Source organism: Falco rusticolus, chromosome 3, assembly GCF_015220075.1.
Source record: "Falco rusticolus isolate bFalRus1 chromosome 3, bFalRus1.pri, whole genome shotgun sequence".
Lineage (NCBI taxonomy): Eukaryota > Metazoa > Chordata > Aves > Falconiformes > Falconidae > Falco > Falco rusticolus.
In genome coordinates this window covers 100,786,697-100,812,185 of record NC_051189.1, presented here as the reverse complement: position 1 = coordinate 100,812,185, position 25,489 = coordinate 100,786,697, and the positions used below count along the sequence as shown (strand labels likewise).

The window sequence follows — 25,489 nt, the reverse complement described above, 5'->3', positions numbered from 1 at the left end:
CTGGGTCCCGTGGCGGCAGTGGCCAGTGCCCCGTGGGGGCCGGTGGCCCTCGCCTCCGTCTGCTGGGTCCTATAATGGCTGTGGTTGATCGTCTGCCCTGAGGGCTACTGGCCCTCACCTCCGCCTGCTGGGTCCTGTGGTGGCCATGGTCGGTCTCTGCTGAGGGGGCTGGTGGCCCTCACCTCTGTCTGCTGGGTACCATAATGGCTGCGGTCAGCCTCTGCCACGAGGGCTAGTGGCCCCTGCCTCTCTCTGCTGGGTCCCGTGGTGGCCATGGTTGGTCTCTGTCATGGCCCTCACCTCCATCTGCTGGGTCCCATGGTGGCCATGGTCAGCCTCTGCCATGAGGGCTAGTGGCCCTCACCTCCATCTGCTGGGTCCCGTGGTGGCCATGGTCAGCCTCTGCCATGAGGGCTAGTGGCCCTCACCTCCATCTGCTGGGTCCCACAGCAGCCACGGTCAGCCCCTGCCACGAGGGCCATGTGAAGCCGGTGCTCGGTGCCACGGTCCCGCTGGGCACCAGCAGAGCAGCCCGGCCCAGCGGCCAGGCCCGGGGGACGGAGGATGGCTGGGAGCCGCAGCATGCCCAGCCGTTGCAGTCAGGCAGGCATTCGCAGCAATACGCACGGCAGGAGCGCGCAGGATTTCCCCCTGTATCAGTCTGCCTTTCAGTCTGGATTGCGAAACCCAAACGCACGTGTGTAATGGCCTGTCAGCTCAGCAAAGCATGAGAGTTTGTGCTGCCTACGGGTCGGGAGCGAGTGTGTTTCTACTAATCCTGCTTTGGCAATCGGCTTTGATTTTTTGTGAACTCTGACGTATCTGTTGTAAGGGCAGCTCACCATGAGCTGGGCAAACTGGGAGGATGCTCTTCTGTGCTGTGCTTTTGTACGTTAACAGAAAGCTGACTGCTGCTGTGCTGCCCAAACCCCGGAGAGGTTGCAGAATTCAAGAGCGAAGAACACCTCTAGGTAATTTCTTTTTTATAGGTGACTTTATCTGAGGTAAAGAAAAGCATTGGTATAAAACAGCCTTTCAAATAACGGCAGTCGTTTACTTGCTGTGTCAGCGATACGCCCGAAAGAAAAGGCATGCTCCGTAACCCACATTTCAAAGGTCACGGTGCTACCGCTCCAGGCATCTGGAAATCACCGTTGGAGCCAGCGTCATGGCTGGTTTGAAGATTTGGTCTGTTTTGCCGGTTATATTGTGCTATTGCTGTCAAAGATGTATCCCAAGTGGAATTTCAACACATGTTGAAATAGGTAAGTCATGTTTGGGATGAATTTTTTTGTCTTTTGAGTTGCTTGGGAAAAGTAAATTTGGATTTGGCTAGAAAGCTAAGGGAGGGAATAAAGTAATGAGCATTCTACATCATTTTAAAAAAATGTGAATAGCACATAGGATAAATGAGTAGTTTGTCTTTGGAGTTCGAAAATTTACTGTTTTTTTAAGCAAAATGCTTGAATCAATTTGGTTGCGTATTTTTCCGTCTTCCAAAACACAGGCATTATGTAACTGGGATGTTTGTGTCAGTGAGGCTTAGGCAGACTGGGTTTGCTTTGGAGAAAGAAGAGGAATACTTTATGTGGTTTATGGGATTGTTATATTTAAACTAGAGAATAACACAGATCATCCGTGGTAGCTGTGTTTTCAAACCATCATGTATTAATTTTGCCATATCTGCATAAAACATATCTGCATAAAGTAGTGTAAGGGGGTTGTATCTACAACTAACATTGTGAACATTTTTTGTTCCGTGCCTCTTTCTGGTATGTTGCTATCTTTAGCCTGAACAGCCTAGATTTGTAGAAATGAAGGACAGAGCTGAGTGAACATCAAAGTGGGGAAATATTTCTGTTCTGAATTTCTTGTTTACATGTGTTATTTTTAAAATCTGGTTTCTGCTGTAGCTCTTGCAAAACACTCTTTGAGGAGTGTGAGGTTGTTCTGAAACATTTTCAATTGTTTGTTCTTCTGTTTCTGACTCTAAATCTGTTGCTCAAACATCGTAAAACGTATGATGTCTCTGTTTAGGTAATCTCAGACTTTACTGAATGCACACCACTTTGAACAAGTTAAAGGCTGGGATTATTAGTGGCATTCATTTGAGACTGAGAATATGTTCCCTTGCTGAGTGTTGTACCCTCGGTCAGAGTGCTGCAGCCATTTGCTTTTCTTAACCATACATTAAAAAACCCATAGCAATGGGTATACGTCGCGCTGCCTGAGGTTAGGCATGTGCATACATCATTGCAAGCTAGGGGGTCTAACTACTATGAGCTTCTGAAAACTTGAAATAACAGATTTGTTAGAATAGAGTGTATGTGCAAGAAATCTGCAAAGGGAAACAGTTTACAGATCTGTCCCAAAGCAGACATTTTTTTCTAATCAAGGAAGCATATTGTAGAAAACCTGGATTTATATAAATTAAAAATGTTGGTTGTCTGAGGGTAGTGCATACACTGAGCTGTTGGGTCATGGTTTACAACAACTTTTGTCTGTTTGTCTGAAAATGACATTAAACTGGGGTCAGCTCTGATGCTGCTAAAATCAGTGCTTTTGTTAATGTGCGAGTAAAAGCCCATGATGATAAATACTGAAAGCTATTACCAAATCCACACACTGAGTATTCCTAGGGGGGGAAAACCCAACAGTCTGAAGAAAGAAACTCCTCCGACTTAAACCCAGCACCAAAGTCTATCCAGGACAGACTTCCGAAAGTACTTTTAAAACAGTGAAAAGCTCTGCCTGTTCAAAATGTTGCTCATGTCCTGCATGCTGGGCAGAGCTGTGCTGTGCCCTACTTGCCACAGCCGTGCCGCTGGAGGCCGGGGCTGGTGGCGGGCTGCGGGCGCAGTGGGGCTGTGGGGCTCTGTGGGGCTGTGGGAGCGCTCACGGAATTCATTCCAAAGGTGAATGTGTAGGACCTGGACCCACAGGAGTAAGGAGAGAAGTTGGGGGGGATGAGACCTCCCACACTGGGAACGGAGATGTGTGTTGAAATGGCTGAGCCTTAAAATGCTTTTTTATTTCTATTTTTAAGTTATTCCTGTTTTGGTACAAGATTGGTCCTTAAGGTATCTCAACATATCTGTTAAGGATGGTTTAGATCAGTGAGTAAAATTCAAAGTCAAAGATCATTCAAACCCATACAGTTTTGTCTAGGTCTTATTCCAGATTGAAAGTGGGTTATTGGGGGTGAGGGGGGGTGTGCTTTTTTTTTTTTTTTTTTTTTTGTGTTGTGGTTTATTTAGTAAAGATTCAATTAAAATCAGCATATTCTGGGTTATCTTGATCAGCCTTAGTTTGTAAATAGTGTGGGAAGGCATGAAGATAACCTACATGTGCAGTTTCAACCAAATAGTTTTGAAGGCAACGCTGGGCATTTTTATAATAGTGTTAATAGATTATCCTTAGGATCTAACATTAATTAGAAGGAGACTTCATTAAAGAAAAGTGATGTCAGTGTATTTCATTGTCCTGTTATGCTTGCTCAAGAAATATTTTTGCATTAAGAATGTCTGCCTATTCAGTGAATAAATAGTATTATTTACCTTACTGACTTTAGATTTCTGTTTGTTTTCATACACGTTAAAAATTCATCAAATTGTTAAACATCCGCATTGATTCCTGAAGTACCTTTTTCAACATTAAGGGCAACAGTGATATTTAAATATGTTTAATGTGGGTCCTTTCCAGCTGGACCCTTAGGATCCACGCTGGGGCCGCGCTGGGGCTGGTGGTGTCGGTCGTGGCTGTAGCTCAGTTCTGGATGTGGGGAGTTCCTTTTCCCTGGGGGTTCAGCTCTGTGGGTCGGCCTGGGAGCTGGGGCTTAGAGACAGACTGAGGAGACCTCAGTGCCCAGAGGTGCCACCGAAACGGCCTTTCCTCCCTGGGTCCCTCGGTGAGGAAATGTGCCCTCTGCCGCGTACAGGTGCACCTGTGCGGCTCGGCTTGGGGACGGCAATGCAGTGTGTTCGGGGATTGATAATGCTTCTAAAAACAGGGGCCTGGCCACACTACCTGTAAATCAATACTTCAATATGTTGTTTTTCAGCACATAGAGCTCTGGAATTTTTCACTAGGCGTGAAGGGAATGTTAATTATAGACAGGTAGGAAGCACATTATTGCTTAATTGTGTACACCTTTCTTCTGAATGTTTTTCTGTCTGTCTTCTTGCCTTTCTTTTCTTTATTATTTATTCTCAGTGATATGTGTGTAAATATTGTGCCTAGACTGTATTTTTGCATATTTTTTTTGTTGAAAATCTTCTGACTCCTTCTGAATACTATTACAAATATGTAGCAAATATAATGATGTGTTTATACTCTGTGTGTTTTCTCACATGTTTTTCCATCTTCTTAAATCATGCTCATTATGAGTAGTTTTATTAGAATCGCTTGAGGACTTTTGGAATGGAGATGTAATAAACATAAGGACAGCAAAATGGCAGCAAGGTTTGGGATTTGGTGCACCGCATACATCACTGAACTGATTTCTGCTTGGTGCAAATAGCTTTTCCTGTTGTGGGCTGTATCCAGCTGAGCACTGTAAACACGTGGACAGTTTTCATAAATGTATGAGCAACCCCTATATGTGTTTTCTGTTTGAAGCGTTTTTAATATCCTTTAGGTCAGTGTGAAGAAGACGGTTTTATATAACTCGATCTTTTATCAAAGGAGATCGCTCCAGGGAAGTACTCCCATTGTAGACAGCTATGCTGTGATTCAGAGGATGGGAGTTAGCAGCCCAGGCTTTGTGCTTAGCCCAGGAGGAGGGCACCTTCAGAAGGTGAACTCGTGACTTCACCAGCTCCTAAAGTTAGATCATACGAATACTTGCCTAAATGGCCTTTCAAATTGCAGTGTATACCGATCAGTTTAGTTTTGCTTACAAGGATTGGGGGCCGGGAATGGTGTGAGATGCTGCTGCTGCTGAAGCTGGATATTTAAATTAAATAATTTATAGTTTTGGTATTTATATTTTATTATATTATATATTGCATACTGTATAATATATCACATAATATTATATAATATAAAATATTATATTGCTGGGTATTTATATTTCAAATTCTTCTATATTGGCAGTAAACTGTGTTTTCATGCTTTGCAAAGGCATTCTGATTCCTTTTTTCCCCATCCTTTCCCCAGTTATTACTAAACCACCAAGATGCATTTCAGGCTGGGAGTATTTATCCTGATGCCTTTTATCCTATGATCTGCAAAAGAGGTAAGAAAAGCTTTTAAGTAAAATATTGTAACACCTGTATTTTTATGTGAAAATCCTATAGATTTTGGTAGGGTTGAAAATAGCTATGTTGTAGGAAATGAAGTAGGGTCAAAAACACCTTCCTGCAAGAACATCTACCATTTTTGTTAGTATTTTGAGCCTTTTTGTAGAACTCTGTAAGAAAATAATACATTTGAAAATGTTTGTAGAAAGTAACTTTTGGGTAATTTCAACTAATGTGTAGGGCAGTTTGAGAGAAGGATGCTGTTTGATTAAATTAGGTCAGATTACTGAGTGCTGTCTTAGGGAGAAACTGAGAGGACAAATTTATCTTTTTTTCTAAGTCTTAGGGAAACCCTAGAGCTGATTTCTGTATTAGGAAGTATTGCTTGCTTTCAGATCAGTCACAAAGACAGTAAGAAAATATATAAAACAAACCCCACCAAACCAGAACAGTGTACTACTTACTGCGGGGGGAGTTACATCCTAGTTAGCCTTTCTTTTCCAGACTGCTGTCTTCTACATTTTACTGGTTCCTGTTTGAAATTAACGTCAGTCTTAGTTTTGCTGCTTGAAGATCTAAAGACTGCACTACAAAATTACCTCCCTGTTGCAATGGCTGTAAAAAGTATGTCTTGACTTGCAGGTGGTCCCCTGATTTTGCAGCTCTGGTGGATCAGCTCTTGAGCGTAATCAGCTTCTCCAGCAACACCAGAGGTGTAGAACAGCCAGCTAGGGCTTGCTCCAGGGTATTTGCTACTGAAGTGGTAAATCTGGATAGTGGCAATTAGCAAATGGGACAAAGGCAGCCCGTGCTCCAACAACAAGCTGTTGGTTTTTCAGGCACACAGCAGAGACAAGGCGTGATGCCTGGTTCGGGTGAGGGCATCTGGCCAGATGGTTGCTAAGATCTTACCGAAAGTGTGAAGCAGGGGAGGTGGTTTATGTTAGTGGGTCAGGCAAATTCAGGTCCATGAAATTCAAAGTGTTCTTAGGATCCTTGGTCTGCCTCATCTTTTATGGTTTTTTTTAGGTGATTGCCAGTGCCTCTGCTTACCTCAGTATTTGTTTTTCCTGCCTCAAGCTGCAAAATCCTTGTCTTTCCAAGGACACTTTCCTCATCTTTTCCCATTGCCTGCTTTACTCAGAGTCTAAAAGCACATAGTGGCAGCTAGACTTCTTGTTTCTCAGTCAGAGGTTGTTGATGCTGACTGTTGCTTATGCCAGCTACAGGCCGTTTGGTTTATATCCTTACAGGCAGGTTGCCCCATCTGCGTTGCCTAATGGGGGATCTTCTCTGTTGCTACGTCGTGGTACCCAGTTCAAATCCAGATTGCCCCTCTGCTCTGGCATTCAATACCAGTTTTGTCTGCTGTCACCAGGTCACTGTTCCTGGTGTTCTGCCTCGCTTTGCTTAAGATTGTGTCCCAAACTTCAGTCTCGCTTGCCCTGTTTTCAGGACTGATGTTCTCCTGGGATTTCTTCAATTCCTACCTTAAATTGATTATTTCCATCTCATCTTTCCCTTTCTAACAGTTTTGACTTCTGCCTTATAGCAGCCAGAGCCTCTCTACCTGCAGCCTCCAGCCCATATTCCCTCACTGAAGCTGGGGTCCTTCTTCCCTTGTTTTCACTTGGGGCACTTGTCAGCAGTCTCCTTAGTCAGTGTGGAAGAAATAGGGACCTCTGCAGATCTGAGCTGGTTTAGATCAAGAACAAAGCCATCCAGACCGCCTTTGCAGGCAGGAGACAAACTTAGGTGTAGAAGTCTACACTGTGAACATTTAATTTTGGTCTAGTGAATCCTACCTTCTTCCCCCTTAGAGAATTTAATATCATGCTGCTTGATCTTGTCACGTCTTCACTTTGCCCTTAGCTTTATGTAGGTACACAGAAATTTTTAGGCAAGGTCATTGTTAGGTCCTACATAATCTCTTCTGCATAAATCTAAGTGAGAGTAATAATTGATGCGTCAAAGGAAAACCTGATTTTTCCTGCTTTCCTCTGCCCTTCTGCTCCTACACTGACTGCATCTTGGCAAGTGTGCCTTTCTGCTGAAAATGATGATTATGATGACATAGCCCTCCTCCGCCCTGTGGAAACTGCTACCTGTCCGAAAGTATGGTATTTTGAGTTGGCTGCCATGCCCATCAGCCTCCCTGCCCTACAATTCGATGCATTCACTTAGTCAAAAGCTTCTCGGTCAGCTCTCTTTATCCTCTCCATCTGGGAGGCAGTTTTTCGTTGTACTGTACCTAGTCACAGGCACACAGAAAGGGAGCAGGCAAAAAACTTTCCAGTGCTTCATACTGAAATCTTAGAAGGTAAATCTAGTATCTTTTTTGACAATATAAATCATATAAAAATACATCTCATTTGGCTGTTCTCATGTAAGTGGATTGCAAAATGTATCGTCTCTATGATACGAAATTGAACAAGAGTCTGTATTTTTTTTCGTGGGGAAAACCTTTTCTATTTCTTTTTTCTTCTCCCACCCCAAGAATAGATCAAATACTGATACAATTTTATTGCAATAGGAATATTCCATGATGTGTCTGAAGATACTCACTGGTCACCATTTCTCAGCGCAAGTATTCACTACATCAGAAGGAATTACCCTCAGCCTTGGGAAGAAGTAAGAAAATTTCATTAACTTTTGACTTTGCTTTCTACTGTTTTCTTCACCTTCACTACTTGTTACAATTTGATCCTTTGGGAAGTGTAGAAAAAATAGATGTTTTTAAATTAAAGTCTGTGCTGATAGAGGAAAATTTGAAATCCTGTTTTCGTCTTTACCAGACAAAAATGTTACGGTTTTCCCATGACTATCAGTTATCTCCAGTGTGGTCTGGTGCTTATGATACACTTCTTGGGACCAAACATCCAAATGTGACTGGTGATCTTGAGTTATTCTCGGATCTGGTTGTGTGTTAGCCGCTTGAAAACCATGTGTCTTTTAGAATTCACACTTGTGAAACCTTGGACTTAGTCCTGATTTGCTTTTGTTTATGGTATATGAGCTACACAGGAGGAGAGGAAAAACAAACTTTCAGAAGTGAAAATTATTTTGAACGTAATATTTTCTTTTCCTTACTGGAGAATTTGCTGTTCTCTCTCTGCTCAGGAGAGTCATCCAGGTGGAGTAACATTTGAGAGTATGCACTCTTTAAAACCTAAACAAGTCTGCCTGCCTTTTGTCGGGCCAGCGGTGATACTGGCCTTGTGACTCTTGGGAAGTATCACTTCATCAAAAACTATGATTCAGTTACAGATTTTTTAAGACCTCTGGAAATTAGAGTGATTCAAGGCAAAGAAGACTTCTCTGGAGAAATTTAGTGTTGCTTATAAATTTATTCCAAGTAACTTTTCTGTTTGTGAGAATGAGTGATTTCATATCTGGACTTTAATCAGGTACTTTTGTGGTGAACAGCACTTGCACAGGAATGCCGGTCTCTCCTCTGTGTGCCCGTGCAACACCCACGGTGGCAGAGGGGCTTCGCTCCTTGGAAGTGGAATTGTTTGTCCCCAGTCCAGAAAAACACTTTAGTACACATCTAACTTGGAACCACACAAGGTGTCCTAATGTCAACCATGCAATTCTATGGCCTTGGACTGTATGAAGTGCTTAAAGCTTCTCAGGTCACAAAAACGTGTCTCCAGCATCAAGGAATGAGTGGTCAACACTTTCTCAGGCTAAATTCTTGGATTATAAGAGTTTCCCACCTTTATGCCTGTATAATGTACTTCTGTAAAATGCTCAACTCTTCTGAAGGATAGGAGTGAAATTACTGCTGTGACTACAAGTGGATTGTTGTTGTGTAGGCTACAGAGAAGCTGGTGGCTTTCCTGTTTGGAATTGCCTCACATATGGTGGCAGACGTTAGCTGGCATAGCCTGGGCATCGACCAAGGATTTCTCAAGGCCATGGGAGAAGTAAGCCTGTGTTATTTTATTTCTTGATATAACTGGGTTTATTGGAAGAGATAGCTTAGCTTTGGACATAGGTGAGGAGGGAAAAGAAAAGCTGGAGCCCTGTTTCAGGAAGGTTTTTGGAGACACGTAATGTCACAAACTCTGTAAGAATGAAGTTGGCCAGGTTTGGGACCTGTAAACATCAGGGCTGCTTGGATGATTTGTTGCTGCTTGTACATTTGTATGGAAGAATGAGTAAAATAAATGGACAGTGTTCTTGGTTTTCTTTTTCTCCAGATTGATTTTCATGGTTCATACTCAGAAGCTCACAATGTTGGCGATTTTGGTAATGTTTCCGTTTGCTGATTTTGGATCCTTCTATTGCAATAATATTGGAAGTCCTCTTCAAAACCATAGTGGGTGATTTTGGCTCCTACCCCATGCAGTGCAGGAGCCAGGAATGGGTCCTGTGGGCACTGTGTTCTCACTCTCCCCCCCAGCTTGTGAAGCTCTGCTATACCTGTCCCCATGCTGCATGTGGCAGGAGGTGTGGTAGGCCATATGGACACTTGTTCTAAAGCCAAAACACAGGCTGAAGGATGCTAATGTTGAAATGGAGTCACTACTGTGATTTTAAATTTTACAATATTCTTATTCTCTGGATGTATAATATATGCAGCATACTTTCAGGTGAACCATTTCTGTATTATAAATGTCTAGCTGGAGGATCTACCATATAAGCATAGATAGCATGGCCATACACAGCTTCAGTCATGCTGTTACCCACCATAGGTACTTACCAGGTTTGGATTGTTGGGCTCTGTGGGGTTTTTTCATTCTTCCATCCACAGGAGGAGATGTAGTGAGTCAGTTTGAGCTGGACTTCAGTTATCTGGCATCGAATTGGTAAGATAATGAGATTACTTTCTGTGTTTTAACAAAATGCTGTCCTTTATCTTTCTTTCAAAAGAAATCCTTGCGGCTCTTGGAATTTTTCTGTTTGGTATTCCTTGTATGCATATTTACTGTCCTCTGACATAAAAAAAATGGAAAGAGAGAAGAAAAAAAGTGGTTTATGTATAGGAACAGCAAGAAGGATTTAATTTTTTTTATCTGAAGGGAATTATAAATAATTATATATAAAATAATCAGTGAAAAGGGTCTGCTGGAATGTCCTAGCAATTAGTTCAACAAATCTCACTTAGATTTCCATTTAAAGTTTTGGCAGTTGAGGATGTCTAAGGTTATAGATGCTGTGGAATTCAGACAGGTCGTAAAAGCATAAAAAGAAGCAGCAGTTTTAGATATACACTTTTTTTTTTCCCTCACAGTTTTTAACTGGAATAAAAAACTCTTTTCTTTTCCTGTTGATAAAGTAGGCCATTTGAGTTGTTTTGTTTGAGTAGGATGTGGTTGCTCCAGGTGTAGAAGGCACCATTCATTAATAAAACTCTGGCCCAGGTGTGGGAAATGCCTGTTTGGCCATGAGTAGATTCGGCACAGAGGAGAGCTGGAGGACATCCTCCAGGCTGAGGTGATCACCAAGCCGGGGATCCAGCGTGGGCAGTGTGGAAGCCACCAGCAGCAGCCCTAGGGGAACGGCTCTGTGGGCCACTGCCTTTGAGCCTCAACAGGAGAGCGCTGCAAAGAGTAACTGCGCCTGCAGTCCTGGGCTTGTGGGCATGACCTTCTTTTGAAATTTAGAACATTTTAAGGCAGGCTACTGTTGTTACAGAACCTTTTATCAGGGGATGTGGGAAATCTCTTGTTATAATACCTTCGTCTTGTTTTAAGGTATGTGCCAGTCAAAGACCTAGCAGCTATCTATAAGGAATTTTATGGAAAAGAGATCATAACTGAAAGCACAATTACTGACTGTACTTACCTGCTGTTTCTTGAACTGTAAGTAGAATAGCTTTGTCTGGTTTTTCATAAGTGAAAATTTTCATGTAGGAAAATTATCATGATACTATTTGATATGCCTTTTGCATTGATGCCAGCAATATAGACTCCCTACTAGACCCCAAAATAGTAAAACAGCTGATCTTTTTTTAATGGCTAGAATACAAATTTGGACTGCTTAATGACTGTTAAATTCATAATTACACCACATATTCAGCGTCTTAGCTATTTAATGCATGTATGCCTATTTATTTCAAAACAGCTGCATCTTCAGGTACCATTGCATGGTGGCATGTTAGCAATATAAATTTCATGTACTGGAGTAGTGTGCATACCTAAACAGATGGCTTACCTACACTTTGTGTAGATCCTTTCAAGTCCAAGAATAATTCAAAAGAGGCTTCAGATACCTGGCGATGTCTGCTTTTGAATATCATAAAGAGCCTAGCTGTATTCTTTATTTCAGTTAATTACCAATAGTCACACAGCATTTACAAATACCATGAATGAATCCCTCCAAACTAAGGGCAGCAATAAAGTTAATATTATTAATTCTCACATTACAGCTTTAAAAATTATGTTAACAACCAACAAGGAAATGTAATGACTTGCATAGTATTTCCCATACCAAAGCCTTGCAAAGAACTGTTTAAATAATTAAATATTATTAAATTAAGCAAATTTGTTTCTGATTTTTTTTTCTTGTTGTTTCAGGTATGGAGAAAGGCTTGCTGTTAGCAGGGTTGGTTTTCAGTTTTCTTTATAAAAATGAACATACAGCATGAAGACAATGTAACCCATCTTATTAAGTATGTGGCTTGTCTCTTAGCTTTTTTCAACATATGCTAGTAAATCTCCGTTTCTGGTGGAGAAGTTCCACGAGTATTTCCTGGGAGGAGTGGACGACATGGCGTTCTGGACAAACAATATTTTTGAGCTGACGAGCCATATGCTGGAGAGTGGAACCAGGTACGGTGTGTTTCCTGCAATGAGCGCAGTAGTCCAATTCTGACACCCATTAATTGCTCTCCTGAAGGCAGGTTCTTTCCTAGAAAAGGTGCTGAGCTTTAAATCCTCACTGGGACAAAGGGATTTCTGTGGCTGTCTTTTACCTGGGCACGCAGGATGACGTAGACCTTGAATTCACATTTGTTACGTGTTCACCCTCCCTTCCCCAGGCAAGGCTCCGGGGTGCTGAGCGGTGCTCGAGGGGCTGCCTCAGCTTCGCATAGCCCTGCCCTGAGGTTCTGCCGGGCCTGGCTGGGGCTGGGGCTGCCCCTTCTGGCTGCTGTCATCAGCCAGCAAAGGTGGCTCTTCCTAGGGGAGGTCAAAGATTGCCTTCACACACTGAAGGAAAATTGGATGAGAAAGAGTAAGGGTATCTATTCTAGTGTTGGAAGCTCAGAACGCCCTGTTTTTATAGAAGTTCTAGTCTTGCACTGCTCTGTTACAAGTATAACTTTACCATAAATGACTTCGTAAGACCAACAGTGGCAATTAATCCATGCATTTATATGGAAAATACCACCGCAACTGTTTTGGAAAAATGATGTTGGAAATACAATATGGCATAATCTGTTGTGTTCTTTGTTCCAGAATGGCACTTTCATTAAAAGTGCTTTAGATCAATAGAATTAGCAGGACAAGTTGCAATATGCTTCCATTATATAAAGACATGTGAGATTCATGTAGAACCTAATGGAGGTCATTAAAATAAATGTCAAAGGGGTTCCTAAGGATCACGGTGGTGCTCTGAATTTGAATAAGCAGGCTTTCTTGAGGAATCTGACGACTTCTAACAGAGGAACCAGTAAGAATAGGATGGTGTATTTTTAGTTTCACTTCCATTGTGGGAAAACCTTTAAAATGCATTCTGCATGTTTCTTCAGTGGCTGCTTCCTGCCCGAGAACCCTCTGTTTATAAACTGCACAAGCGAGCACAAGGTCAGCTACGTGTAAGTACGGCTCTGAAGGTTCAACGATTTACTGATGAAAGGAGAGTCTTCCGCTAGTGTGGACAGTGAACTATTAATAACTAGAGATCTTTTGGGTTATGTACAGAAATACGGGACTCCGCTGTTTGGAGCACGAGTGTGTGTAGTCCTCTGGCAAAGATCTCGAGAGAAACCAGCTTAATTGGTTTCTTTTGAGAACTCTGTTTATATGTGGGAGAAATGGTCACCTGATTACATGCAATATATTTGCTTCTCCTAGCTTTGTCATAAAATACTCAAGCCATTAATTCAGTTATATTAATTGTTATGACTGCCTTTATTTTAGCAGAAGCAAACAGTCAAAACACGAACATCAGAAAAATGCGACTTCTTTGCTTACAAAAACACTTGAAAAGAATATCAGTTTTACAGAGAGAGGAGTTCAGTTCAACATGCAACCTTGGGCAACAGTAAGTGAGAAGCAACAAATGTGTCAGGTAGAATTCAGCTCTGTATGACACTTTTAACTTCTGTCTGAAGTGCTGCGTGGTGGAGCAGGGTCTCTGGATGTCAACAGTACTCTCTGACTTCACTTCATGGAGATTTCAGCACCATTGTTAATCTGTATATTTATGTGTACATTGTAAATACTAAATTTTTATGCTTTGCTCATTGTGTAATGAAGTTAGAATGCATCTTGCAGTGCTAAATATAACAGAAATGTATCCTTAGTATTTAAGAATCATACAATCACTTTTTGAGGGTAAGAAGTCCCAACAAAGCATAGCAGTGAGCAGTTAGCAGTGCTCCATTTAGAGCATACAGATCTTTGTCTTTCTAGAAAATGGTGCTCATGACCTGAGCCAGAGAGCACTTAGATCAATGTGGCGATTTCCACCGTTGGTGACTTGATTTTTGAGGTGCTCCATAATGTTCTAGAGCAGGAGTCCTCAAACATTTTAAACAGGGAGCCGGCGCGCAGATGAAGTGGCAGGCAGTCATCTGTGGCTGCTTGGTTTCCCCCCCCAACCCCCGGGGTGGGGGTGGAGGGGGGGCATGGGGGGTTCTGTAAATACCGGGGACCGGATTGAGGACCCTGGGGGGCTGTATCCAGTCCGCGGGCCGTAGTTTGAGGACCCCTGTTCTAGAGTTTCAGCCTGTCTTTTAACCATTCTTGTGTCTCTCCATTATTTTTAATTCAGAATTCCCTCCGCTTGCTAAACCGTGATTTTGCAACCAATGTCTGGAGAGCATTAGCAGCAACACCTTGGAAATCTTCTAAGCACATCTCCAAGCCATCAGCTTCATATTTTCTCACTTCACCCTACGCTAGACTTGGATGGTTGGTATTTTTTTCCCTCCCGCCTCCCTCTTAATTTCTGAAAATTTTGAGTACCCACCAAAATATTAATGTTTATTCCTTGGATACTCTTGAAAGGTGATAGTCCAAATCAATTAGTGGCAAATCTGGCTGAATGGCTTATTTTATCTGGCCAGAACAACAGGTTCACCCATAAGACCTTTCAGGTGTTAATGTAAGCCTCTTTGTGCCGATATTGCATAAAACTGTATCAAGAGCAAAATTTGCATTCAGTTGTGAGTTCTGGTCAGATAACCTCTTTCTGTGGAAGGGTGGTCTTGTAAATTTTTTTGCAGTCTCTCCTTAGTGAAGGAGCTCAGTGTTCTGTCTGTGATCAGGCTCTAGTTCTAAACAGCGTAGGAACATTGTTACCCTTTTTTGGTTATCAGTTGATGTTTGTGCAGAATTAATTGTTTGTCCCAAATTGATCACTGGTGGTGCCTAGCAGGTGTTCTTGGAAACACTGCAGGACCAGTAGGGAGACAGATTCAGGACGCAGAAAGAGGCATATTCTCTCTCCTTGCCTGAGAGGTTCTGGCTTGACCTGCCACAGGGAAGAGTAATAAAATAAATTTGGAATGCTGCTCATCTTGCTTTATTTCTTCTGGCTCAAAAACTGAAGTTTTAATTCTTGAGTTTACTTCACACCAGCCAAATTAAAAGTAGTTAGTTCTTCTGTCTCCGCATTCCCTGTCTAAACTCCAGCATGTTACTGAGACCCGTGATCCCTTTGCTTATCTCCTGTCAAGTCCATCGATTAAACCAGAGGTTCTGTTAAAAAGATACTTAATTTCATCTTTTATATTCTGTGTCATATGCAAGCAGCCTTTGTTCATGCTCCTTGCTCTGATTCCTCTCGGGTGCCTTGTGTCAGTAAGGAAAAAGCAGTTCCTACAGATCTCTGGTGCCGTAATGGAAGATGAATGTTCAAGGCTCTGGGGGGTTTTTTATTTAATTCAAGAAAACAAAAATCAAATATATAAAATGAAAAAAGCTGTTTAGATTTTTACAAAAATAGGTGGGAAAGACAAAGTCTTGGTTTACGTGAAAGAAGTGGAAGTATTTTCTGCTAATGTTGTGGTAGTCTGGAAGCTCACGCTATGATTCTGTTGCCTCCCTTGCTGAACAGGGCAGTGACCTCAGCTGACCTGGACCGGGACGGGTACGAGGACCTGGTGGCTGGAGCGCCAGGGTACAGCACGCTGGGCCACGTTCAGCTAGGGCGGGTGTATGTCATCTACGGCAACCAGTCAGGTTTGCCGCCAGAGGACATGGATCTGGATGAGAGAGCTGACCAAGTGCTCCAGGGTCATCAGGTGAGGGGTCACATCAGATATCTGGTGTTTGGGTTTTTTTTTTTTGCCTGAAAATGTGGTAAATTTTGACTGAGCAACAGTGTCATTAATATGGGTGAGGATTATGCCTGAAATACACCCCCCTGATAAAAGGATGCTGTATGCTTTTCAAGAAAAGGAACTGTTCCCGGAGTTACAGGAACAATTAAAGCAATGGTCACCTGTAGGTTCACTTTTATTGCTGTGCCAGATAAGTGGGTATTAGAACATAATTTGCCCTTGAATATAACTGAGGTAGTGTCTCTGTAAGTCACAGTATAGCTCATGCTGGTCCCTGCATTTAAGAAAATACTGTGATCTTTCCCCTCCTTTTTCATTGAAAATTATTAATTCAACTTAAGTTTCAATCCCTTCAAAGCTACATTTTTTCATTAATTGATAACTTCTCACAAAACAATTGTTTGTCCTTACTAAGAGTACATGTTATTTTAAAAAATGAGAAAACTACAATTCGACATGGTGACTGGCTTGTGACTGAGAAGCAGGATCAAATCATCTCTTTGCGTAATAAAGACGATCCTCTGTACAAAATCTTTATTTACAAAGAAGAGAATGGAGAGAGATGAGATACATTTCCCTTTAATCTCTTTCTGTGGTTTACACACTGTGGCGTTACCAGCTGCTGCCTTTCACCTTGTGGTGGTTCACAGCTATGATGCTGTTAACAGGAAGGGTCACAGGTATAACCCCAGGGGGGCATTAGGCTCGGCAGAGGCGACAGCGAAGCAGCACCACATCCTGCGGAGGTAGTGCACGTTTTAGCACCTCCATAGCCGAGTTAGTGTCTTAGTATGACAGCTGTGGCTTGGGAGAACAGTGACACTAAGAAAATCTGAAGGATTTTGGGGATAGATTTTTCTCATCTCTGCTTCCAGTTCTTCCCCGTGCTGTGGTTGCAGACGTGCATTAGGTTTTGATGGTTTCGTCTTGAAAGTGTCTGTTATTTTCATGGGAGCATTCCCTCTTCTTTCAGCCTTCAGGAAGATTTGGCTCTGCCTTGGCCATCCTGGACTTCAATGTGGATGGAGTGCCAGATCTGGCAGTTGGAGCCCCTTCTGTGGGATCTCAGTTTCTTACTTACAAAGTAAGCCACACACATGGGTTTCTTGGTTTTTTTTTCCCTCCGAGCAGAACATTTTTATTGATGCATTGGGTTTTTTTTGAACAGCAAAACGAGAATTTCTGTTGTTGCTCAAGGCACATTGCAATTTCAGCACAAAGGGTTATTAACCCTTGTGGGTACTTTGACTAGAGCAGTGGCAGCTGCCTGTGTGTCTCTTCCAGTGGCCTTTTTGCATGTTAGCAGTCCAAATCAGATTCCAACTTTGCAGCAGTGATGCGCTGGAAATGTAAGGAGCCGTTCATAAAATACAGGTGCACTCTTTTTGTTTGGGAACAGAGAGTCTGGAACGGGCATCATGGGTCAGTGAGCCTTGTCATCTGCTTGTCACTGTCACAGGCCAACAGATGATATCTAAAGTGCGATACAAACACAGACACACTTCATAAAATAATCAAGCTACAGAGGCTTAATGACTTGCAGCTTACCAGATAAGCCCACATAACGGTCCCTGAGTATTTTCAGCTCACACGAACTGAGAAGCAAAATGTTTTGGTTTAAACCACGTCCATTAAGCTTAAAACTCTTCAGAATTTCAGATCCTGAAATAGCTGCCTAAATAGGAATTTAAATGCTTTCACATAGACCCACTGGCATGGAAAATTGCATGCACCTGTTGTACTTGGCACTGTGCACCAGTGCATTAAATAGTACTTAACAAAATTTGAGCCACCTGAATGTGTGTATTAGCAAATATAAATATCCAGTATACTGTCCTTACCCACAGTATGAGGAAAATGTACTTCTCTGTACATCTCTAAGTTTGTTGCCAGGTTATAGCAGCACCCATTGCAGCACGGGTGTTATTAGGTTTGGGGTGGAAAAGACAGTATCAGGGGAAGGTTCTAATATTTTATATGTAAATTAATATTTATTAATAGCCCTTGCAGAACTGTTTTACTCCTTGTGCTTTGTCCCAGATTTCGGTCAGTGCAGACATGCGGGTGCTCTCATGTTGTGTTTGCTTTCCCTGCTGTAGGGTGCTGTGTATGTCTATTTTGGCACTGAGGGAAGAGGCTTGGCATCTCAGCCAAACGTTACCATAACTTGTCAGGTAAATGCGTCAGATTAACACAGGGCTACCCAGGCAGGAGGTGGGGGAAGGGCGCTTATGGGCTTAAAAAAAAAGAATGTTAAATTCTTAATTGCAAGGGGATTTAGACTGATGGGGATGATGCAAGCAGGTGCTTGCTTGGGTTGATTGTACGTGGGAAATACACTTGTACCCCAGTGCAGGGGAGGCAACAGGGTGAACAGAAAGATGGATAGCCCTCAAAAATCCCTCAAAGAAAATGAAATTGAAGTCAGAGAGTGGGAGGGTAATTTGATCAGGAGCAAAGTTAGCTCTTTAGAAGAAAATTGCTCTATTTTGTTACAGAACTGGTGGTTTCAGTTCAATGTCAGGCTTAAACTAATTGTTTATTGCAGTATTCCTACTGTAATCTTGGTTGGTCCCTCCTGGCAGCTGATGTTGATAGAGATGGAAATGCTGATCTGGTTGTGGGCTCTCCATACGCACCTGGTGGTGGGCAGCAGAGAGGATTTGTGGTTGCATTTTACTCTTATTTCAACAGGAGTGACCGAGGTAATATCTGTTGAGTAGATTAACCCACCCATATTTCATGTGACTGTTCATTTATTCCTAACTAATCGTAGGATAATTCAGGTTTGAAGGGATCTTGAGAGGTGCCTAGTCCAGCCTCCTACCCAAGGGGACAGCTGTGAAGTCAGACTGGATTGCTCAGGGCTTTGTCCAGTCAGAGCTTAAAAGCCCCCAGTGGTAGAGATTGTGCAGCCACTCTGGGCAGCTTTTCCACTCCTTGGTTGGCCTTATCGGGGAAAAATGTCTTGTTACAGCCAGTGTGAACCTCTCTTGCTTCAGCTTATGCCTGTTGTCCTCCCCGCACGCCCAGTGAAGTCAGAGGCACAGAAGGCATGGGTACCCCAGTGCACTGGGCACAGCCTGGCTCTGTCTCCTTGTTAACATCCTTATAGGTACTGGCAGGTGCCGTTAGGTCCTCTCAAAACCTCCTCTCCTCCAGGCTGAGTAAGTCCTGGTCCGCCAGTCTCAGCTCACAGCACAAGTGCTCCAGCCCCCGGCCATCTTGGGGGCCCTCTATTTGCTCCAGTTTATCACATCTTTCTTGTTCTGTGGGGTTCAAAACTGAGCAATAGGTGTGGTCTAGGGAGGAGGGGAGGGGGAACAAGCCCTTCTCTCAGTCTCTTTGCCATGCTCCTGCTTGTGTAGCCTGGGATGCTGCTGGCCGTCTCTGCTGTCAGAGCCCTGTGCTCAGCACGCTGCCTGCCAGGCTCGCCAGGACATTTTCCACACAGCTGCTCCCCAGCCTGCGTCACTGCTGGAGCATCTCTTTCTCGGGGCAGGGCTTTGTGTTCATACTCGTGAGGTTTGTGAGGTTCCTGTCCAGTTCCCCAGCCTGTGTGGGGCCCTCTGAATGGTCGCCCTGCCCTCAAGCGATAGCCCCCAGTCTCCTGTCATCCACCAACCTCATGGAAGGGCACGTGGTTGCCTTTTCCCGATCATTTATAAAAGTGTTCAGCAGGATGAGCCTAAAGATCGATGCCCGAAGGCACTCCACTGTCCCAGCCCGCTAACCGCTGCCCTGTGAGGGCATCACAACCAGGAGTTTCCCCTCTGGTTTTCCACCCACACAGGCTGCAGTGTCCCAGCTGGGGTACAGCAGCACTGCGGGGGACGGCGCTGAAGGCCTTGCTAAAGCAGCCGAGTCCGCTGCGTGTTGGTGGTACCAGGGCAGGCTCACCTCTGCCTTGGGCATTGGCAAACGTACCTCCAAAGATGAATTTTTATCATTCTGTGTGCTCCTCAGGTGGCTAAAGGGGAACGCTACAAGTGAATACAGCTAATGAGTGCAGGCGGTGAGGACCGTTGTGCTGAGGGAGGGAAGGCCACATGTGGAGCTAAGCCGGGTCCAGAGGGGCTGGGCGGGATACGCAGGTGTTCAGAGCTTTGTCAGAGCCATGTAGCTGAGACTTCCAGGAAGGCTTAATTTCTGTGGCTTGTTCTACTTCATGTAAAATTAGAAGCCACAGGGAAACGGGTTTGAAAACACTGCTGACTGACATTTTTGTGAAACCAAAACAGGATGATTTGCCTTAAAGCCAGGATTATCTGAAGCTACCCCACCCACCGCCTCTGACGAATTATGAGTCCTGGTAAATGGTTTCTGTGCTGGCCTGTCCCTAAGGAGGAGTCACTAGTTTGGGGCAGGCTTGACCGACAGCTCTCGCGTGAATAATGGCTGTCACTGGCCACCAGCTGCCGGCTGAGCAAGCTACGGCGCCGGGTCACGTGCGGTGTGACTGCATATAGAAACTTGTCCCACGGTGAATCAGTAGAAGGTTGCTGACAGATTTTTCTATGCCAGGGTACACCGAGATTAAATTCGTATTTTTCTGGTCTGTCAGGACTTTTGTCAGTACAGGATGCCAACTGGATGGTAACAGGGGAAGAAAACTATGCTTGGTTCGGATTTTCGCTTGGCAGCTGCCAGCTGGAGGACGTAACATTGCTGCTGATCGGTAGCCCTACATGGAAGAATTGTTCCAGGTGTGTGGTGTACGACAGCTTGCTCTCTCCTCCATTCTGCCCTACTTCTACAATGTTTAACATTTGTAATAATTACACTTCCAGCTTTTCAGGAAGTTTCCTCTTTGTCCTGCTTAGAATATTTTTGTTAAATTATATTTTCATGCCTTCAGCCTTCCTTATGGAGAGGGGTTTTTTAGACCCTCTATAGAGAGGGTCTTTGTTATTTAGAGATACTTGAGAATTTCTTGGGTTTTCTTGGGGAGGGGGAGAAGGGGCACAAAAGTGCAGCTAAAATAATCCTGTGGCGTTTATTTCAAGATAGCATTTTTAAAAGCAAACCAAACACAAAAATGTATTGGGTGGTAAATGGATAGACAGAGCAGGTCTGTGCTTTAAACGTTAACTAGTTAGAACAAGCATGGGAATCACTAAAATAGATTTCTGGAATTTGGCAGCTGCTATTATTCCAAACTTAAAAAGGGGAAAATATTTTAAGAGGAGCAAGCCTAGTCAAATATACAAATATCTTTTGCATCGTAATTCAAGCTGCAATCCCTTCTCATCGGCTGTGGGACAGAGCGTCGGGAAGGTGTATGGCTATAACCCCCCAAGCACAAAGCGCTGGTTTGCAGTGACTGGAGACAAGGTAGGGCTGCTTCTGTAGTCCGGGAGCTTAAGTGATGTGACAGTCTGTAGAAATGACATAGGTGTTTGAAAAATCTCACAGGCGATGGGCAGAACGGGTTTGTCTCTGGCCAGCGGTGTGATGTCTGTGGCTGGGATCACAAGGACAGTTTTGGTGGTGGGTGCCCCTACTGCAGGTACGTCCTGAAAGCTGGAGACCGTTTCTGTTTTGGGTTGTTTCTTTCTGCATGACCAGGGACAGATACAAGTTAAAAGTTAGAAAAGGGACCTTTTACTGCCACATAATTAAAAAAACCAACAAACCCAAAAGTGAGAAATAGTTTGCTGTAGTCACCTGTAAGTGCCTGACATGTAGAGTTCTTTCTCTATACCTCAACTTCAACAGAGGTTTTTTTCCCTTCCTTAAAATCAGCTTAAGTGGCATTACCACCTTACATCATTTATGTGGCAGTGATTTGCTAGTAGACTGCGTATTTCTTGGAGTTAACAAAACACAGTATTTTGTCCTTATTCTGGCAGCGGGCAGTAAGGAACTAGGAAAGTAAAAATGCAGAATTCTAACCTGAACCCATTTCCCCCCCAGATGCTATTGTTAAGAGACTGTTTCTATGCTAGTTACTTTTAGTGCCATATAACGTTCAATCTTTTTTCATAAATTACATTAATTTTGTCCACATGATGTAATGCCAGCATTACCTGCTGTCAGTGTATTGCAGGTTATTAAACCTGAAGTTCCTATACCTGACGCTCACATTCTGTTACTGCTGGTGTTTTTGCAGACAGCCTGTCCAGGATTTCATTTATATCCTCGGTGCTGCACCAGGCTGGCCTGGCTCTGGTGTACGACCTGGCAGACAGCACCAAGCCTTCTTTGCTCAGCACCTTCAGTGGGGACAGGAGGTTTTCTCGCTTTGGAGGAGATGTATACTTGAGTGACCTGGATAATGACGGACTAGGTAAAGCTTGATGAATCTAGCTGAGAAGTGAAATGTTTTACATTTGGCAATGGGAAGACTGGTCACCTACGTATTGATACACGCGCTAAACACAGCCTGCGTCCTCAGTGGGCTTGTACCGTTATTCCATCGTGCTGTGGGGGGAGGCGGCTCTGAATTCCTAAGCAACTCAGCCAGAACTCATTTTAACTGTCTTTAATAGGAATTGTGGCATCTAGCGGTATGTAAATGCTGACTCTCTCGTGCTTTGATTTAGCATTATTTCACTTCTGATGTGTTACGTCATCCTTGTCATATTTGCAGATGAAATGATTGTGACATCCCCGCTGCGAACGAACGGTATCACCACGGTACTGTTCAGCGGGGCGGCTGGCCGCGTTTATATCTACAACGGAAAGCAGGCATCCACCGGGAACGTGACAAGCCACTGCAAATCATGGGTATCTCCCTGTCCTGAAGACTGGGTAAGAACACATAAAAAGCGTTTAAAAAATCAGGGCATGAGGTCATAATGACTGCTAGTTAATTACATCCAGTACAGGTATCTAGTGCATCCTGACTTGGTTTCAGAAAACAGGTGGTTTACTTACATTTCTGGACCTGTGTGATTTGGCTCCTCCTGTTTGTTCTTGAATTTCTTTGCTGTTCAGGAGCCAGGGTTACTGCACTGGTCTTACGCTATCCTAGTGTGGGTCTCTCCACTGATTTTTTTTTTTTTTTCTCCTTTCTTCAGGCCCAGTATGTCCTGATTTCTCCTGAGGTGAGTAACTAGAAAACAGACTACTGAAAGCAGTAAAAGTCCCACTTTAAAAAACACCTTTGCATGTTATATATATATATAAATATGTATATAATTGCATTATAACAAGCAATGTTATTTTACAGGAACTATCAAGATTTGGGAGTTCTGTTATCACTGTGAAATCGGAAAGAAAGGTGAGAAAAATGACTGTTGTCACTCACTTTGTGACATCTTTCTAACTCACATAACGAGAGGTGTTGGCTTGTATATGCATCTTACTCATTTGCAGAAGTCTTAAGTGCTTTACATAGATAAATCAGTCATTCTCTGAGCTGGTACATAAAACCATTTAAAAGGTGGATGAACTCCGGAGTTGCCAAAATTTTGGCACCTCACACCTGAATTGAAAGAGGTCATTTTAAAACAGCCCAAAATCTGAACAGCTGAGGAGCGTGCTGACGGGTGGCACGGGAGGCTGAGCATGGGTACCAGCGGGCGTGCAGAGGGGTGCTCAGTGAGGCAATACTGACCCGCTTGCTGTCCTGGCTACCGCTGGCAGCGAGCGCTGTTCATGTGCGGTGTATTTCCGAGCACAGAGAGGCCCAGTTCTTTCCTGAATGATTTTGGATGTGTTTGCGTACCCGTTTCTCTCTGTTTGCCTCAAGTGCCCATTATTTTATCAAAAGTCAATCCCTGTGTTTGTGTGATGCACTGAGGATCCTTTTTTGTTGCTGCTTGAAGGTTACTTAGTGCTTGTCCAGCTGAGGGGAGTCCAATGTTCTGCTCACCCTGCCATAACGGGTGTGGGAACTGGGGTTCTCTGTGCGAGTACGGAGAAAGCCTCAGCACCAGGCTGAGGGCTTCAGCGGTCAGTGTTTGGCTTCTTGCTGTTACAATGTGCAGCAGAGAAACACCTGGAACTGTAAACGCGTCTAAACGAGGTCAGGGTGCCTAATCCAACACCTGAAACCCAGGCAGCGGGGAGGGCTCCTGCAGCACCCTTCCCCCAGCAGCTGTGCTCCCTTGCCGTGGCACCAATCCAGTCCACACTCCTGCTTCATCTGTATCGATCTTATCCCAGAGCATTTGCATTGGCAGGGGAGTTATTTAACTGGTTCCAGCTTCTTCCAGTTTCCCAAACAAAATAAAGCCTGTTTGCCAGATGGTTTTGGTAACCGCTGTTCCGACGAGGTGGGTGACTCCCCATCGCAGTTCTGTGCGATGCCCATGACAGGGACACAGTCCGGTTTCCCCCAGGGAAGCTCACAGCGGTCAGGCCCCTGCAGTCGCCCTCAGTAACCCTTTGCTCTGTATCTGCAGAAGGAAGTTGTAGTGGCAGCAGAGAGAAGCTCGGCGAGAGCCCGGCTGGGCGGCCGGCTTTTCGTCTACTCGCTCTGAATGGGCGCGGCCGGTCTGGTGCTGGAGAATCTCCGTAGCGTCTGCGATACTTTCCTTCACAAACCAACGACCCCAGGACAGTGAGCTTTTGCCAGAGGGATGTCCCAGGCAGCTGGCCAGGGGCCTAGAGGGCACTAAGGGAGGGATGGGCACTGTTTTTAAGTGAAAGGGAATATGGGCCTTCCTGGTGGTTTAACTTACAAACCAGCCAAAGCTATGTCAGCCATGTAAAAGCACAAATTACTTCTGTTGTGAGCAGCAGCATCACTTAACCTACAACAAGCTGGTCTGAAAGCCTTTGAGAGGCCACAATGAGCGGGCGGGTGGACTTCTGGCAGTAATACTCGGCTGTGTAAGGAATATTCAGTGGTCACCTTCTTTACTGGTCAGGGTATTTACTTGACCAAACCGGGGACAAGTAGCATGTAACTTACAGCTCCTTGTATGCAGCGACACAGACGGGGATTCCAGGTGGCAGCAGGACTGCCTCCGCCTCCAGCAAGCCTCACAGCGGGCGCGCAGGCTGCGGAACAGCCGGGCTCTCCCAGAGAGAAAAAGCACAAGCAAGACTGGTTACGTTTAAGGAAACGCTTCTGCTTTCGCACTCGTGGCTGACACTATTCTGACACCCTTTCTTTGTGTTTTCATGTAAAATTCCATGACCATGGTAACTTAGAATTGTTAACAGCTTTTATTATTAACAGTATTGTCTTCAGCTAATTAACACTAATTTTGTATGATGCAGGTTTAACAGTGTGCATCAATTACCTATTAAACAACTTGAGCAGCAAGATGTGATGCTATTATTACCAACACCAATCCGTAGGCACATACATGTATGTATTCTCTCTCGCCTCCTTCACAAATCACTATTATCTTTAATAACACAAATCAGTGGAATAGCGTGGAATTCTAACAGTCAGATTCCACAATGACACACCTCAACTTACCTTCTTAGGCATTCTCTCTCTCAGGGATGTTGGTTGAATTATAAAAAGAAAACGGACCGAGGTGACTATTAGCTTGCTATATAATGCGTTCTGACATCTATTTTGGTTGAAAAAAAAAACCAAACAACCAGGGTTAAAATCTGAACTTTATGAAAGAATTGACTTGATGGAACTAGGAGTACAGTTACCTTACAGATCCATGAGGTGCGGTGTGAGGCAAAACAAGCAATGTGTGGTTACAGGGACAAAGCAGAGGTTTTCAATGAAAACTGATGAAACCAGTACGTTCTGTAGCAGCTTTGCTCTCAACACACAGCCTCTGCTGGCTTTGGGTTTTTTTCTGTGCATTATCTCAGATTAATTTTATGGCACATGGACACATTTTGGTTACTTGAATTGTAAGAAAACCAT

The 25,489-nt window shown here is 43.8% G+C and overlaps 1 protein-coding gene across 7 annotated transcripts; it reads left to right on the top strand.

Annotated features, from left to right (window-relative positions):
• Positions 1 to 712: 712 nt before the first annotated feature.
• Positions 713 to 24,919, top strand: GPLD1 (glycosylphosphatidylinositol specific phospholipase D1). Of its 7 annotated transcripts, none has more exons than XM_037378692.1 (25): positions 715 to 1,265; positions 4,061 to 4,116; positions 5,158 to 5,236; positions 7,774 to 7,871; positions 9,059 to 9,169; positions 9,446 to 9,494; positions 10,000 to 10,054; positions 10,943 to 11,050; positions 11,765 to 11,792; positions 11,880 to 12,019; positions 12,940 to 13,005; positions 13,334 to 13,454; positions 14,187 to 14,326; positions 15,474 to 15,660; positions 16,673 to 16,783; positions 17,799 to 17,873; positions 18,248 to 18,404; positions 20,264 to 20,405; positions 20,934 to 21,033; positions 21,115 to 21,208; positions 21,812 to 21,988; positions 22,292 to 22,452; positions 22,722 to 22,748; positions 22,874 to 22,924; positions 24,051 to 24,919. In XM_037378692.1, the coding sequence occupies exons 1-25, from the start codon at positions 1,169 to 1,171 to the stop codon at positions 24,126 to 24,128; spliced, it is 2,508 nt and encodes an 835-aa protein (XP_037234589.1). In that variant the 5' UTR covers positions 715 to 1,168; the 3' UTR covers positions 24,129 to 24,919. The 7 variants fall into 7 exon arrangements, with proteins under 7 accessions (XP_037234591.1, XP_037234590.1, XP_037234589.1 ...); XM_037378691.1 differs by having other exon boundaries at positions 717 to 1,265; positions 13,331 to 13,454; XM_037378694.1 differs by lacking the exon at positions 16,673 to 16,783 and having other exon boundaries at positions 713 to 1,265; positions 13,331 to 13,454.
• Positions 24,920 to 25,489: the final 570 nt, after the last annotated feature.

Excerpts from the sequence above, each read along its gene's own strand:
- GPLD1 (XM_037378691.1), top strand. The coding sequence starts at position 1,169 with ATGGCTGGTTTGAAGATTTGGTCTGTTTTGCCGGTTATATTGTGCTAT. Across the intron at positions 1,266-4,060 it reads TTCAACACATGTTGAAATAG|CACATAGAGCTCTGGAATTT; the intron begins GTAAGTCATGTT and ends GTTGTTTTTCAG. Across the intron at positions 5,237-7,773 it reads TCCTATGATCTGCAAAAGAG|GAATATTCCATGATGTGTCT; the intron begins GTAAGAAAAGCT and ends TTATTGCAATAG.